The following is a 17,800-nucleotide window of genomic DNA, read 5'->3' on the forward strand; positions in this document are numbered from 1 at the left end:
CACAAGTAGAGATTTATAACGCGTGACCCTAGTTCAACGGCGCTGTAGCCGTGCCTATTAGCGCAGCGTGGTATGGCCCTTGCAGTGTGACACGCCTTCATTTCCAACAAACGGCAAAATGGCAATCACCGGTAGTAGAATAGTTATCTCACAAGCGCCTGCCCTAGATGATGTCACATATCGATAGCTACACACACACACACACACACCCTCTCACCCTCACACACTCACCCTCACCCTCACCCTCACGCCCTCACACACACACACAAAACCTATTTATCTCCGATTAAAACGTTGCACACCTTCACTCGTGTTTTATTTTTATTTCATTGAGTTTAAAAAACTATAAACTACAATATTGCTCATTGAATGTTTCTGCGATTTTTCCTTATTCATTTTAATTACATTCACAGAAAATAAGAAAAGGCGTTAGGGTTCTTTCCGACCCCACCTGAATTTTGTTAAATGTCTCATATTTTCAAAGTACTGGTCTTAAGTAGACTATGCCAAATGTTTCACCGAACGGAGCTCGTGCAAAGGTGCGGCAGCGCCCCAAACCCAAAATTCTGGAATTATTGAAAAATGATTACTTTCGTGGACTGATTTCGGTTATTATCACTCTTTCAAGAGGTGATCTCCAGGCATTTCTTGCGTACTTTCCATTACTCGCCTTTTGAAAGGTCTCTGATAATTTAGAAAGGACATCCGGTATATTGTTGCTGTTTTTGGCCCATTTTTAGGATTTTTCAATGGGACGTATTTCTGCTAAACGGAACAATGAGCATTATGGCGTGAGCCCTGTTATGCACATATTCTTATGAGTCTCAGGGCTCAAATCTTATGAGGCACATAGTTCCATTTCGCAGAAAGACGACCTGTACACATGTAAAACTTAATTTAACCTAGAAATCGTGTATTTTTCGGAAAGAACGAAAAAAATGAATGAAAAATGTTTTACTTCAGTAACTATTTCTCACGTTGTTAAATTTCCAAGAAAAGTCGTCCTAAAGTGCCAAAAATGTTAAAAATCGGATTAATTATCACGTCAAAGGCCCGCGGGACAAAAGTAACCCTCGTCGTTCCAACATGTTTCCAACTTTTTAAGGCCCTAAAAAATTTACTTTTCTCTCCAATAAAATCAAAATTATTTTTCAATAAAAAGATATTGTGTCAGATGCCAAAGCTACTGCAACGAATTATAACTGAGTTTTACCTGGTTAAGAGCGGCATCGAGGTTTGCTGAGGTCATGGTTAGGCCAGATTATTTTCCAGCAGCAAAAAATCCGTCAATAGGATGACTCCTGAGCCATGGCAATCGTAAGACCTGGACTCCTTGAGTATCAAACCAATTTTTATTGATTTATTTATACGGTTTTTTTCCAAACATTGACGAGTGTTCCTCTAGAATAAAATTATGTGACTAAAACCACGCATTTTAGAGACGGATCAAACCCTTTAAGAAATTAATCAAAAAATAAGAGACACTTGATGTAAATGCTGCGTAGGAGAAAATCAAACATGTTGGTGTTGCCCCACAGCACTAAGCTACCGGCAATAATTTATGGACAAAATTCTGGAATTCTTTAAAGCAGAAGAAAAAACTTGGAATAATAATGACGATGCACACTTCATCTACACGTTTTACTTTAAGACAGAATTACGCGATAAAATGAAAATTGGACGGATTGGTAACTATTATAAAAGCGAATAAAATTCGGTATTCCAAAATAAGGAAAGCACTAATGTTCAATAATACCTAGACATGAAGTCCGTGAATATTTTGCGATATTATATCGAGGAGCATTACAAAAATCAGAGAGTTAAAGTAATACACGCGCGATGCTGGCAAATGGAGTATGATTCGCATAATGAAAGGACCGCAAGGATTTCATAAAGCAGAATTCACTTCACCGCTCCTCCTCTAAACAGTTATTGTGTATTTATAACGTCAGGGAAAGTTTAACGGGAAACTTAGCAAGGGACATTTTCGCTGGAGCGGGGAGCGGGTAACTTAAATTATAATCCATCTCAATCTTTTCCCGTTTAATTGGTCTCAGACATGCATATTATATTTTGATCGATGAAAGAACTTGAAGAAATAAAGATTGGTTATACCAAGAGATGCCATGCTCAATGACATGACAATTAATAATGAGATGGATTTATTGCGGAAGCTCGGTCATTTATTCGATATTCAAGAGGCTTTCAATGCTCGGTTTTATTCTTTATTTTGAGCGTGTGTAAGTACGTATTAATAGATGTTATACGAAAATGGTTGAAAGGAAGCTACGGGTAATCAGGCAGTTTTAACAAAAATCGATATCCAAATTATTTTTAAAAAATGCCAGTTTTTCGGGAGTCTATTCCCGCAATATATGTTATACAATAGTTTTATTGTAAAGAGTCTATGTTGTAGTGACATCCTCAGAAAGATGCATTTTCCAGCAAAATAGGCCTAAATTGAATTAATTTTCATTCATAAGTCGGTTAATACGTCTCTACTTTAAACTTATAAAATTTACAGCAAACAATTTTTCTTCATTTATAGAGTATTTGATTCATTTAAACATTTCTATTCTGAAGCGCTGAATTTTACATATGTATGTACATTGTCTCTATTGTATTTGAATATATTGTTTGTTGAATGATGTTTGTTGTGCGTTCTATTGCTGAAGTGCGCTCCAGCTAGAATTGTATTTAGCAAATGGGTGGTTTTTCTACGATGATTAAAAATAAACAACGGGTACGGAATATAACAAAAGAATATGAACTATGCAATACGATAATCCGGGTATCGGAATTTAGCTGATTTGAAAACGCCTTCAAATGCTGCGTGATACCTCACGCATTCCGGAGAGTTCAAATAGTTGTATCATTGCGCCTTAGAAATGCGACGGAAAATTACAATTGAAATAGCCTCCATGCACGCTGGCCTTTTCGATTTCCGTTAACATTTTTTCAGTCATGAATGCGCTTCAGTGCGCTTCGGCTAGAATTGTATTTAGCAAATGGGTGGTTTTTATAGAAGGCTTATAAGTAAACAAGAGGTTAGAAATGGAAACAAAATAATATGAAGTATGCAAAACGATTATTCCGATAACGGAACCTGGCTGTTTGAAAACGCCTTCAAATGCGGCGTGATACCCCACGCATTCCGGAGAGTTCAAATAGTTGTATCATTGCGCCTTAGAAATGCGACGGAAAATTACAATTGAAATAGCCTTCATGCACGCTGGCCTTTTCGATTTCCGTTAACATTTGCAGTGAAGAATGAATAGCTGAAGTATGCGCTACAGCTAGAATTGTATATAGCAAATGGGTAATATTTGTAGGAGGATTATTAATAAACAAGTGGTTAGAAATGAAAACAAAATACCATGAACTATGCAAATTGATTAATCCGATATCGGAACTTGGCTGTTTTGAAAACGCCTTCAAATGCGGCGTGATACCCCACGCATTCCGGAGAGTTCAAATAGTTGTATCATTGCGCCGTAAGAATGTGACGGAAGATTTAAATGGAAATAGCTTTCATATGCAGGCTCGGCACATCCCATCTCGGACCTTGGTACCAGTTTTAAGGTCCGGGCCCCAAGCACGGAGGGGGGGGGGGGGGGGGGGGGGTCCGAGGGGCATCCTTCGAGAAATTTTAGAATTTGTACGACTAATCGGACGCATTTTGAAGCTTCCATAAAGAATTGTTCCATCAATTTCTGCTGAATAATTATGTTTTTTTTTCTACTTTCAGCAAAAAATACTTGCGAATTGTTGCATTCAAAACATCTGGAATTTTTTTTTTTTGGGGGGGGGGCATATGATACTATTTTCAGTTCTAAGAGGGCCAGGCCCCCCTGAACTTCCCCTTCGTTTGTCTATGGCAAGGGAGTTGAGCCATGAGCCATTGAAGTCGAGGATGCCCAAACTGGAGACTCTTATAATCATCTGACGACGGAAGAAAATGAAACGCAGTTTCTAAAAATATCCCTCTGTACTAAAAAACCTTGAAAATAGACAGACATTTTCCAAGAAGTAAACTGCTTTAAAAATTTAAGAAGGATTCTACAGTACCCCAGCGTGTTTCTGAAAATCTATTCACCTTTTGCGAAATTTTTGGGGTATATTTTTCACTTTTTCTTACGAAACAAGGGTTGCATGTGAATTCGTAGTGGTTTTTCACGGGTAACACGGGCTCCCTCCGGGGCCGGGCCCCGGTACCAGGGACCCAGTATCCCCCCCTTGTGGCGGGCTTGCTCGAGCGATCTGAAGGGCACAAGGTCTATAAATTGACCGGACGATCTCTTCTGAGGGAGTTATATATGGCGGACGAGGGGGGGGGGGGGGGTAAAGCGCCAGTAAGTTACCAATAAGGTGAACATTTTGCCGGAATGATACGCTGAATCTGGCAGCTGAATATGGAAGTCAACAGTCATCGCTCAACGGTTGAAATTTCGCAAATTCGAGTTATATTCATCCAGATGTGTATCAAATATACTTGAATAGTCCAGACAAATTTGACATTATCGCTAAGATTCGTTGCCGAACGATGACTCAGGGCCAATGACTTTCACATTCAAGCCACATTCAGCTCCCACATTCGCGTGTAATTGCGACAAAAAGCGGATAAAGAATGGTGGTCGCAGTCGCATTTCGTACCCTCTTGTCGTCACACGCCATCGGGTACGTTTTGGGCACACCATGCTTGCATGGCAAAGCATGTACCCTCTGCGCGTCACAGCCTTTAAAATGGTGGCTCAACTCAAGATGCGACCACCTTTCTTCATCCGCCTGGATTGCGGCATTTCAAAGAAAAGTATCTCTTTCCTCGAGGGAGGTATCGAGGTCCTGCGGGAAAAGGGTGCATCACTTTAGAAACCCAGTCCATTGTGTGTATTCAATAATATTCAACATTAGTTAAGTAGACAAAAATAAATAAAATAATGTATGTGCATATAGATCTGCTGCTTGTCTTGAACAAAAAGAATACAGACTTTATTGCAGCGGAAATCTTTCTGATCCCGCTCAGTAATCGAATGTCAGAAAGTCCGTCAATTTGAAAGAAATCGCGGCATTTTAAAATGACCGCCAAAGAACAGAGTTTTTGGCGCGCGCGATCTGGATTTTCGGTCGGGCTCGGCCCTTTCCGTCATGTCTTCGGTCATTTCCGGTTCTTAACCCATCATCCATGTGTGACTCCATGATGTTGTGTTGACTGTTGAGTTCTTGAGTTCTCCAAATCTCCATAGAGAAAAAAAAGGAGGTGTTTGCATCTCGGGCATCTTGGAATTTTTTGATGACTTGATGACGTAGGTGGGTACAGTGTGAAGGGGACGTCTCTGTACCCAGCTGTACCCACCTACGTCATCAAGTCATCAAAATATTCCAAGATGCCCGAAATGCAAACACCTCCTTTTTTTTCTCTATGCCAAATCTCCATCTCTGGAGTTTCAGTTGGTTCAATTTTCGGAGATTACAAAATGTGAATAATGTGATTCGCCTTTACCATCGTGCACTGTTTTTCAGTGCGAGCGAGCCAAATTATGTCCCTCAGAAGTTGCCTCGTCTCCTTGCGCGTGTCGAGGTTTTGTGAACACACAGCCGAATGCATCACGTGATGGCAGTTATTCATGATTTTCTCAATTTCTGCCGGTCATGCAGATTGGAAATATTCATCGTGCTTATCTTTACCACCTTCTTCTTCTCCTGGTGCCTATTGATTGCCTTTGGTGAGTCTTTGTTTCCTTCCAAACGAATCACCTAGTGGATTCCAAGATTCTGCCCACACTTTCGTCAGACCCTTCGCTTTTGCATTGCTCTGTGCTTGAATATGCTCTGAGCTTTGCTGATTAGGATTATTTAATTTACTGGTACTTACATTTATTGGAAACCGTGTCAACCAATAATGCGGTCGTCTTATAATCACGTAACACAACCTAGACTGAGCATTTGGATATTCTAGTGAGACGACAGGCAATCCGGATTGTATGTACTACTGCCCAGCCGTGTTGCCAGCAACTTTAAGTGCCTATGAAGACTCTGCAAACGCAAATTACCCTTGGTTACAATAGATGCAAGGCTGCACTCTTAAGCCATGTAATGAGCGGCACGCGTTATTACATGTTTATCGGGTCGCAGCAACTCACATGAAGGCGCCTTCTTACTCCCTTAACTGTTTCACCTTATCTGCGTTAAGTCAAACCTTATGCCCTGTCTAGATTGTGTTGTAAGCCTACGGGTCGTCACCAGAAAAACAAAGAGACCCAAGGCGAAAAGTTCAAAGCTTGCCACGAACTCTAATTTGTCTTCACCTAAACTCAATCAATCCTCCCTTTCAATCAAAATTCACGGTCGCTTCCCCCTGTAAGCTTTAAAAAAAAAGAGAATCTATTACTCCAACTTTTAATATTTCACTGCCTAAATGTCACATTTCGTTTGGGGCTCTCCCGATTTGTCCTGTTTTCATGTTGGTTCCCCTGGTTTTCCCATTCTTGCTAGGCTTCCCCCATTTCATACCGGCACTTGAGTGAATCAAAAAATCAGGAAGTTCCTCTACCCGTGAGAGACCCGCCACCAAACTTCTGGCGCTAAGAGAAACTTCTTCTTTCAGAGCTTTGTCACTTATCTTCAAAAGTTAGAACTGGGGAACGAAAAAAATAAACAAATGTCACATCAGAGAATGGCACCATTCAACATAAATTTTAACCAATGGGCCCACTGATGAGTGATGCACCCAGATGCACGTGACATTTGTCTGTTCTTTTCTCTTCCCAGTTCTACCCAGTAAGCTTTCTCCTGGAAGATAAAGTCCCTTATCAAAGATCTGTTTACCAATACAGTTGTAGCATTGCAACGCTTCAGTGAACTTCAGTGAGGTGAAATGACTCATACTCCTCTTACACACTTCGATTAATAGGACTTACTTACATTTTTCCCAACACTTACTGCCACTGAACAAGAATTGTTTAATTTTTTAAAAGTTCTGCCAACATGCTTTCTGCAAGAAGCAAAATTTATATATGCTATCAATTCAAAGTTGCAAGAAGTAAAAACATGGCAGCATGATACAGAGTGATGTACAATTGTTGAATTTGAACATTTATAAGATTCAGGTCTTCAATTTTGTAATAGCAAGTAAAGATGAATGGCAGTAGGGAGTAATGGGGAGACGAAATGCTGCAGTATGTAGGCTGATTATTGGCCATAGTAATTGCAAAAAAATTCATACAGCCAGCAGATGATGTCAGGTTGGCTAGTTCTAACATACAAACTGAGAATATACATTTCTAAAAATGCAGTTTCTTCACCGGAGAGTGACCATTTGGTGCACATACTAATGGTTTAATTTCCAGGATATCGCCAAATATCATCCAGATTTCTGTCTTGTATGAATCAATATACCAACCAATAGCCAACTAGTGAAGGGTTGATTCAACTTTATTCTCTTGTTTTTTTGTTTACCAGAGGCTGATGGAAAAAGCACCAGAAATTTGGTTCAGCGCAGACATAGAGATTCACTCCACAAACTTGGGGTGATAGTCCCTTTTCGAGATAGATTTGATGAATTACTTGAGTTTATTCCACACATGCAGTTGTTCCTAAATAACCAGAGTGTTTGGCATCAAATTTACATCGTCAATCAAGTATGTTTCAGGTATCTTTTTTGGAAATTTTTCTTGTGAAAATGGGGTTGTTGCATGGGTGAAGGATTTGAGAATAAAAATACTTAGTTGTAGAACTTTTCTTGACAAAAACGATGGGAACGTTGATAAAGTAAAAAATCGAGTCCTAGAGCCCAAAAAAACTTGCTAAAGTTTCATCAAATTCAAGTTGGAAAAAAACAATTTTTATTGGCTGCATCTTAGGTGGTCAAACTATGCGTCACACTGCATGGAAGTCTCTCCTCGCTGCCATTACCCACATTTTGACCCTCGTGTTTATCTGGTGGTGGGGAAGTTACGTTAAGCTCATCTCGAGATTGGAGATATTGTTTACCATTTGAAAAATTAGGCCTTGATTGAGTGATGACTTCTCATAATATTGCCAATGTGCAGCAAGTTGACACCATTAATGCTACAGCACAGATAATTGATTCGAATTGATCTGTTTACATTGGTTGCGAGAAGAGAGGTAAGTATTGCATTATTGTGAATCCAACTCGACATAATTGAATTCCTGTTGTGATGTTGAGACTAATAGGGTCTTCACCTAATTTTATTGATTGTGTGAAATTTGAGGAAAATCTTGGAAAGCGAGAAAATACAGAACTAAGAGGAAATATATTTCAATGAAGAGAAACAGAAAATTTTAATATAATGTGGGGGGAAAAGCATCATGTACTGTGTGTTTTATCATAAACTTACTAATTATTTTTACCGAATTGTTTTGGCCAGAGTCATCAGAAGAGTTTTAATCCACCAAAAATTATTTAAGTAATTGCTTATACAACTAGAGTTTGCTGAATTATTAGAAGAATCAAGAATTTTATAGTGACCGAATATAAATCGTAAAGGAGGAAAATTGTAAAAGAAGGAATCGAAGGAATATTTGAGGGATAATGTGAAATCTAAATCTGAGAACTGCCATGGGGTTGTTGAAAATCTTTGACAGATTGTGAGAAACAGTTCACATTACTTAGGTACGTAGTTTTCTGTGCCCCTGGATACTACTCTTCATTATAGTGTTTTGGAGTTCTCTGCCTCCTTGCGTTGTACCAACTGCCATTTGTTAACCTAATCTAATTTTTGGTTTTTATTCTGATGTAGGTTGACGATTATAGATTCAATAGAGCAAGTTTGATCAATGCTGGGTTTCTATTCTCCACATCAGGAGCTGAGTCTTGCGATTACATTGCAATGCATGACGTTGATCTTCTTCCGTTGAATCAACAGCTGCGCTACTCGTTTCCCACCTCCGGACCAGTTCATTTGGCTGCTCCTCACCTACATCCCAAGTATCACTATCAGACCTTTGTTGGTGGAATTCTGCTGATTTTAAAGTAAGTTGACCATTTTACACCAATGGGTCAATTGCGCTGGTCACAAAATCATGTTTTGGTGCTTGATTCTTGTAGTTTCAGCCAAAAATAATAAGATTTATCCGAACAGCAACTCTCTACGTTCAGTAGTAACCGAGATGTGGCGCTTTGAAAAAGGGGGAGTATCGTTCAGGGTCTTTTCTGGCCCCACCTGCATTTTGCTGAATGTTTCATATTTTCAAAGTACTAGTCCTTGGTAGACTTCATGCCGAATACTTTACCGAACGGAGCCTGTGCTAAGGTGCAGCAGCGCCTCAAACCCAAAATCCTGGCACTGAAAAATAGCTATGTTAGTCGACTTTTTCGACTGTTTTCACTTTTAATCAAAACATTTCAGAAAATAAACCTCATAGTTTCATTTTTCATGTATTGTAGTTTCAGCAGTGAAGGTTCCAAAACACCCGAACCGAGAAGTGCCCTTTCTGCACCCGATGCCTCAATTGTATTGATTCATTTTTTGTATCAACAGCATTTTCCTCCTGCTCAGCTAGGCCGTAGGATTTTTTCTGTAAAACATGTATCTCATGTTCATTCCATTCATTAAAGGGCTCTGTGGAATGAAAGTGCAGTATTTCTCATGTGTAACATTATTTCAAAGTACACATTTGTTTTAACTGGTCTTTTTTGAATTTTTTAGAGAATCAATCGTTCTGAAGAATGACCAATGAAGCAAAAGAAATTGTTAGATCATCCATTTTAGATTTTATGATTTCCCTCACAGCGAACCTGGTCACCCGCCACTGCAGAAAAATTTGTAAATATGTAACATAAACTGCACGAATTAAATTCCAAGGAGAAGATTTTAGACACTTCTCCCAAGCGAAATTTGACTTTCATGCAATCCCATTTATGGGCTGATTATTGAAATTGAAAAGATGCTTGGAGCGATCCTATTGGTGGGAGTGAGTTATTATAATAGACGAACTAATGTTAACTCCTGAGATATCCTGTAGTTTGTCTTTCATTTTCCCCCTCAGTCTATGATAACTCTCTATTTCAAGTGAACGGATCGATAAATTTTTCCTGTGTCTTTTTTGTCTGTCACTTTGTTTATCATTTTCAATAATCAGCCCCTTGTTGAATAAAATAACAACTTAATTTGGGGAAAGGCTGCAAAATGGGGACAAATCAAAAGAAAAACCCGGAACGTTCCGAAATAGTTACCATTCTACTATCAACAAATATTATCTTGGTACCTGAAATTCCTGGCATTCTTTATGAGTTTTCTCATTTTCATTGCTTGGTTCCACAGAACCCTTCAATGAATAGAATGAACATGAGAAACATGTTTTACAGAAAAAATTCTACGGCCTAGCTGAGCAGGATGAAAATGCTGTTGAAACAATAATTTAAAAAAAATGAGTCGTCGATTCCCTTGTAGAATGTTCAGGTTCACTCAGTTGGTTGAATCTCTTGCAAGCAACATATCCTTATAGACTACTCTATCGACATGAAAAACTTAGGAAAACCCATGAAATCTAGAAAACTTTAAGAACAGTCAGATTCTCAATATATTCGTATTCTGTCTTCAGAAGAACTTGTCAGTAATCATGTTTTTAATTTTTTCAGAGACCATTTTGTGCAAGTGAATGGAATGAGTAACAGATACTGGGGCTGGGGGCTTGAAGACGATGAATTTTATGTTCGTCTGAAACAAGGTGGTCTGACAATTCATCGCCCTGGAAATCTATCCACCGGTATTAATAACACCTTCAGGTAAGTCAGAGCTCTGCGTTTTGTTTCTCTCAGTTTTCCAGTTACTGCATAGTACGCCTGGTACTATATTCTTCTTTAATAGGTCACTAATTCATGAACAAATTTTGACTTGTGAATACATTTTTCCAATTGTAAGCAATGCACAGAATCTGATGTGCACATTGAAAACGAAAAAACTAACGCAGAAACAGAGAAATATGCAGTTTGAAAAGCACAACTTTTCTGCAAATTTAAAATGCCCTGGTTTCCATGATGTCAAACCAAATAATGTCATCCGGCATTTCTAGTACACATCTGGGCAAAGTTACAATTTAGCCAAAAAATTTCCTTCTTTTTTTCATTCATTCTTACATTCAATTCGCTCAGTGAAAAATACTTCAAAACCCTCTTAGAGGAAGTTGATAATCCGCTTCTCATAGAATTAGGAAGCTCGTGAAAATTCGGCCCATTTGAAGAAGGGACATTTTCAGGGACATGTGCCAGCAAGCCTTTTTTCAAGCTTACAGAATTTTGAGTGATGTTCTTAACTCTCCATAAGAGGGCTATCAAAAAACATGCACATCAAATTTTCTCAAAAATACCTACCCCCACCCCTAGAGAGTTTAAATCTGTCAAAAAGTTAATTTTGATAAAAACAGACCTGTGCGTGCCCTTTTTCTAATTTGAACATTTATCTACCAAAGCCCGATTGAACCCGGAGGGAAGGTAGTAATCGGAAATCTTAAGGCTCTATTTGGTTTTTCATAGGTGTTTGACTGCTAGATAGATCTTGTAGAAAAAATAAAATGTAGAGAGGCTAGGAACTTGAGCATTTGGAATATTTGTAAATGTAAATACTAAGTTAGAAAAAAATTCAAGAAGACTTGTTAATTATAACTGTAGAACTGTAGAAAAGTACACCAACTGTATTTCGCTCAATGAAGCACACTGAAAATATTTTATTCCAATCATAAATTATTTTGCAGGCATTCTCACAATTCAAGAAGGAAAAGAGATCACATAAAGTGTTTTAATCAGTATGAAAACACCCGCAAAAGAGACAGGGCAACTGGCTTGAACACGCTTAAGTACTCGCTGATTTCGACGCACTCTCTCCTGATGGATAACTTGGCTCCAGTAACTGTTCTCAATGTGCAGCTCTTCTGCGATGAGAAGCTAACCCCCTGGTGTAGATGTCCAGACAAGAAACCTGCGACTCAAGCAAGGAAGGGCAGTATTGAAGGTAAGAGCAGTAGAATCGAACCCAAAGCAAGATAACCTCCTTTTAACATTGCCTTGAAATCCAATGACTAGTTGCTTTTTATGCAAGGAAAATTCCCAGTTTATCCAACTTGTGTTTGGCCTGAGCAAGCATTTATTTTCCATCAATGCAACATTTTTGCAACCTGTGGATCTGACATGGAACATTGTGCAAAACAATGTTTATGATGCTAAAAGAAGAAGTGTCACCATCATTTCATTCAGCAGTGATTAACTTATTGTTGGTTCTCGCCTAATGGATGAGTTGTTGTTCCTCGTAGGACGGAAGAGTTGTTCCTTATTTTCCTCAAAGAATTTCTTCCGCACATAAAAAAATGAGTTTTGTTCATCAAATTATGTGAGCAGATCAGGAATTGATAATTATCCAAAAGGAGTAATTCTCAGCTATCTAGTACAGAATTTTTTGTTGTCAGCATAAAGGTCTGTCACGCTTGCTTTTCATTTTACCCTCCTAGGTTATCAACTAATTTTGTTTTCACTACAAGACTAAAAGCAATTGTCAATAAGTGATTCAAAAAAAAGAAGAAAAAAAAAAACCTTTCAAATTCTCATGAGTTTATCAAAATGTTTTGAATTGCCTAACCAGACAAATTATTGATTCCTGAATTTCTGTCCATCACCATCAAGACTGCTGTATACTCATATTTATCATAATTGATTATTGTATCGTTTTGTGTAAGGAAATTGTCCTCTTACAATTTCCTGTCAATTGATTTGTCGACTGGTGTTGGTACTTATTGGATTGAGTTCCATTGAAAGTGACTTTGGTCAAGGTCACCAGCTATATTTTCTTCCAAGAAAGAGCATATCAAAATCCAATGAACGTCCGTTCATAGTAAAACTTGCAGGATCATTTGATAATTTTGCTGTGCTCTGGTGCTACCAGTGCCGTTAATCAATCCCATTTTCTGATTGGCTTCCAGTCCTCCCCGTATTTCTCAAAATTAAAAAAAAATATCCTGTTAAAGGGTCACCTAAAAGATTGAAAAATGAACCTTCAATCCCACACCTTTGAGTGTGTCCAATGGTGCCACAATTATGTGCCGTGTGCCTGGCTGGGGCTCGACCATTAGAAACAACGAAAAACAGGAAGACAAAATAAAAAAATAAAATTAGAAAGAGCATATGAAAAAGTTAAAACAATTTGAACACGAATTAATTACAGACGAAAAAGTTTTCAAACAAAGTCGAGGACCTTATTCGTTTCTGGGCAAGGTTAGCGTGTTGTGCAAGCATATAATATATTCCTTCCACAATCGTTCGTACTCTGTCCATGGTGCATTGTGCAATCTTGACATTTCGATGAACAGGTATATGGAACCCCTATTTTATAAGTGAATAGTTGCAGGGTTGGACACCACTGTGATGTCAATGAAATGAAGTAAAGAGTTAAAAATAAAATTAAAAAGCGCACGTGAAGAAGTTAAAACAATTTAAACACGAATTAATTAAAGATGAAAAAGTTTTCACAAGAAGTTGAGAAACTTATTGGTTTCTGAGCAAGGTTGGCTTGTTTTACAAGCATTTAATATATTCCTTCCACAACCGTTTGTACTCTGTCCATAGTGCGTGGTGCGATCTCGACATTTCGATGAACAGGTACATGGACCATCCGATTATACACCTAAAACGATAATCAGAAATTATATGGACCATCCGATTATACATCTAGAACGATAATCAGAAATGCTATCACAAGAACGTGTTCAGGAATAAGTAGTGCCCACAACCTGGAAAAAAATGAAGTTTAAAAGTTACAGTCTAGTTAGTAACTGCTTAAAATCGAGCGTCCGAGGAACAATCTTATATGTTGCATCAATTTGCAATGTGCAACCAGGTCTTAAAAGGAATTGAACATTGGCACTTGCGAAAAAAGCAATGTTGCCACAATCACCTGAACGAGACTGCAAAAATTTCATATCACATAGTGAAAATTACTGAACAAAATAAAGAAAGTAACACTGATAGTTGTGCAGAAGTACAATAGAAAAATTTACTAGTACTCAATGCCACTGCCATGTTCTCCCTTCTAAAAGGTTTTGACTGTACGTAAACGAATACCATTCAATAAATGAAGACAATTCACACCTTCATCGCCTGCGTGTTGTTTTGCTCCTTGTCTTGGACTTGGGTCCGTTCTTTGTACAAAATAAATAATTTCGAGGAAAACTGTAGGTAGGGGAAACTTGCACAAAATGAAGTTTAAAAGTTACAGTCTAGTTAGTAACTGCTTAAAATCGAGCGTCCGAGGAACAATCTTATATGTTGCATCAATTTGCAATGTGCAACCAGGTCTTAAAAGGAATTGAACATTGGCACTTGCGAAAAAAGCAATGTTGCCAAAATCACCTGAACGAGCCTGCAAAAATTTCATATCACATAGTGAAAATTACTGAACAAAATAAAGAAAGTAACACTGATAGTTGTGCAGAAGTACAATAGAAAAATTTACTAGTACTCAATGCCACTGCCATGTTCTCCCTTCTAAAAGGTTTTGACTGTACGTAAACGAATACCATTCAATAAATGAAGACAATTCACACCTTCATCGCCTGCGTGTTGTTTTGCTCCTTGTCTTGGACTTGGGTCCGTTCTTTGTACAAAATAAATAATTTCGAGGAAAACTGTAGGTAGGGGAGACTTGCACAAAATGAAGTTTAAAAGTTACAGTCTAGTTAGTAACTGCTTAAAATCGAGCGTCCGAGGAACAATCTTATATGTTGCATCAATTTGCAATGTGCAACCAGGTCTTAAAAGGAATTGAACATTGGCACTTGCGAAAAAAGCAATGTTGCCAAAATCACCTGAACGAGACTGCAAAAATTTCATATCACATAGTGAAAATTACTGAACAAAATAAAGAAAGTAACACTGATAGTTGTGCAGAAGTACAATAGAAAAATTTACTAGTACTCAATGCCACTGCCATGTTCTCCCTTCTAAAGGGTTTTGACTGTACGTAAACGAATACCATTCAATAAATGAAGACAATTCACACCTTCATCGCCTGCGTGTTGTTTTGCTCCTTGTCTTGGACTTGGGTCCGTTCTTTGTACAAAATAAATAATTTCGAGGAAAACTGTAGGTAGGGGAGACTTGCACAAAATGAAGTTTAAAAGTTACAGTCTAGTTAGTAACTGCTTAAAATCGAGCGTCCGAGGAACAATCTTATATGTTGCATCAATTTGCAATCTGCAACCAGGTCTTAAAAGGAATTGAACATTGGCACTTGCGAAAAAAGCAATGTTGCCAAAATCACCTGAACGAGACTGCAAAAATTTCATATCACATAGTGAAAATTACTGAACAAAATAAAGAAAGTAACACTGATAGTTGTGCAGAAGTACAATAGAAAAATTTACTAGTACTCAATGCCACTGCCATGTTATCCCTTCTAAAAGGTTTTGACTGTACGTAAACGAATACCATTCAATAAATGAAGACAATTCACACCTTCATCGCCTGCGTGTTGTTTTGCTCCTTGTCTTGGACTTGGGTCCGTTCTTTGTACAAAATAAATAATTTCGAGGAAAACTGTAGGTAGGGGAGACTTGCACAAAATGAAGTTTAAAAGTTACAGTCTAGTTAGTAACTGCTTAAAATCGAGCGTCCGAGGAACAATCTTATATGTTGCATCAATTTGCAATGTGCAACCAGGTCTTAAAAGGAATTGAACATTGGCACTTGCGAAAAAAGCAATGTTGCCAAAATCACCTGAACGAGACTGCAAAAATTTCATATCACATAGTGAAAATTACTGAACAAAATAAAGAAGGTAACACTGATAGTTGTGCAGAAGTACAATAGAAAAATTTACTAGTACTCAATGGCACTGCCATGTTCTCCCTTCTAAAAGGTTTTGACTGTACGTAAACGAATACCATTCAATAAATGAAGACAATTCACACCTTCATCGCCTGCGTGTTGTTTTGCTCCTTGTCATGGACTTGGGTCCGTTCTTTGTACAAAATAAATAATTTCGAGGAAAACTGTAGGTAGGGGAGACTTGCACAAAATGAAGTTTAAAAGTTACAGTCTAGTTAGTAACTGCTTAAAATCGAGCGTCCGAGGAACAATCTTATATGTTGCATCAATTTGCAATCTGCAACCAGGTCTTAAAAGGAATTGAACATTGGCACTTGCGAAAAAAGCAATGTTGCCAAAATCACCTGAACGAGACTGCAAAAATTTCATATCACATAGTGAAAATTACTGAACAAAATAAAGAAGGTAACACTGATAGTTGTGCAGAAGTACAATAGAAAAATTTACTAGTACTCAATGCCACTGCCATGTTATCCCTTCTAAAAGGTTTTGACTGTACGTAAACGAATACCATTCAATAAATGAAGACAATTCACACCTTCATCGCCTGCGTGTTGTTTTGCTCCTTGTCTTGGACTTGGGTCCGTTCTTTGTACAAAATAAATAATTTCGAGGAAAACTGTAGGTAGGGGAGACTTGCACAAAATGAAGTTTAAAAGTTACTGTCTAGTTAGTAACTGCTTAAAATCGAGCGTCCGAGGAACAATCTTATATGTTGCGTCAATTTGCAATCTGCAACCAGGTCTTTAAAGGAATTGAACATTGGCACTTGCGAAAAAAGCAATGTTGCCACAATCACCTGAACGAGACTGCAAAAATTTCATATCACATAGTGAAAATTACTGAACAAAATGAAGAAGGTAACACTGATAGTTGTGCAGAAGTACAATAGAAAAATTTACTAGTACTCAATGGCACTGCCATGTTATCCCTTCTAAAAGGTTTTGACTGAACGTAAACGAATACCATTCAATAAATGAAGACAATTCACACCTTCATCGCCTGCGTGTTGTTTTGCTCCTTGTCATGGACTTGGGTCCGTTCTTTGTACAAAATAAATAATTTCGAGGAAAACTGTAGGTAAGGGTGACTTGCACAAAATGAAGTTGAAAAGTTACTGTCTAGTTAGTAACTGCTTAAAATCGAGCGTCCGAGGAACAATCTTATATGTTGCATCAATTTGCAATGTGCAACCAGGTCTTAAAAGGAATTGAACATTGGCACTTGCGAAAAAAGCAATGTTGCCAAAATCACCTGAACGAGACTGCAAAAATTTCATATCACATAGTGAAAATTACTGAACAAAATAAAGAAAGTAACACTGATAGTTGTGCAGAAGTACAATAGAAAAATTTACTAGTACTCAATGCCACTGCATGTTCTCCCTTCTAAAAGGTTTTGACTGTACGTAAACGAATACCATTCAATAAATGAAGACAATTCACACCTTCATCGCCTGCGTGTTGTTTTGCTCCTTGTCTTGGACTTGGGTCCGTTCTTTGTACAAAATAAATAATTTCGAGGAAAACTGTAGGTAGGGGAGACTTGCACAAAATGAAGTTTAAAAGTTACTGTCTAGTTAGTAACTGCTTAAAATCGAGCGTCCGAGGAACAATCTTATATGTTGCGTCAATTTGCAATCTGCAACCAGGTCTTTAAAGGAATTGAACATTGGCACTTGCGAAAAAAGCAATGTTGCCACAATCACCTGAACGAGACTGCAAAAATTTCATATCACATAGTGAAAATTACTGAACAAAGTAAAGAAAGTAACACTGATAGTTGTGCAGAAGTACAATAGAAAAATTTACTAGTACTCAATGCCACTGCCATGTTATCCCTTCTAAAAGGTTTTGACTGTACGTAAACGAATACCATTCAATTAAATGAAGACAATTCACACCTTCATCGCCTGCGTGTTGTTTTGCTCCTTGTCTTGGACTTGGGTCCGTTCTTCGTACAAAATAA

At 38.0% G+C, this 17,800-nt stretch overlaps 1 protein-coding gene across 7 annotated transcripts in view; it reads left to right on the forward strand.

The window, feature by feature from the left end:
* Window positions 1-5,428: 5,428 nt before the first annotated feature.
* Window positions 5,429-17,800, forward strand: part of LOC109040034 (beta-1,4-galactosyltransferase 7) — a 49,716-nt gene continuing 37,344 nt past the window's right edge. For 4 of the 7 annotated variants that reach the window (XR_011899364.1, XR_011899365.1, XM_019055796.2 and 1 more), the window contains exons 1-5: window positions 5,429-5,723; window positions 7,459-7,637; window positions 8,760-8,992; window positions 10,601-10,747; window positions 11,713-11,969. Coding sequence is in view for 5 of the 7 variants with exons in the window: in XM_019055796.2 (XP_018911341.2) it covers window positions 5,600-5,723; window positions 7,459-7,637; window positions 8,760-8,992; window positions 10,601-10,747; window positions 11,713-11,969 (940 nt within the window). In the remaining 2 variants the exon portion in view is untranslated. Of the gene's footprint in view, window positions 5,724-7,458; window positions 7,649-8,759; window positions 8,993-10,600; window positions 10,748-11,712; window positions 13,446-13,573; window positions 15,921-17,800 lie in introns of those variants that run through there. The other 3 variants (XM_019055797.2, XM_019055798.2, XM_072297326.1) reach the window with 3 other exon arrangements.

Source organism: Bemisia tabaci, chromosome 2 (assembly GCF_918797505.1).
Source record: "Bemisia tabaci chromosome 2, PGI_BMITA_v3".
Lineage (NCBI taxonomy): Eukaryota > Metazoa > Arthropoda > Insecta > Hemiptera > Aleyrodidae > Bemisia > Bemisia tabaci.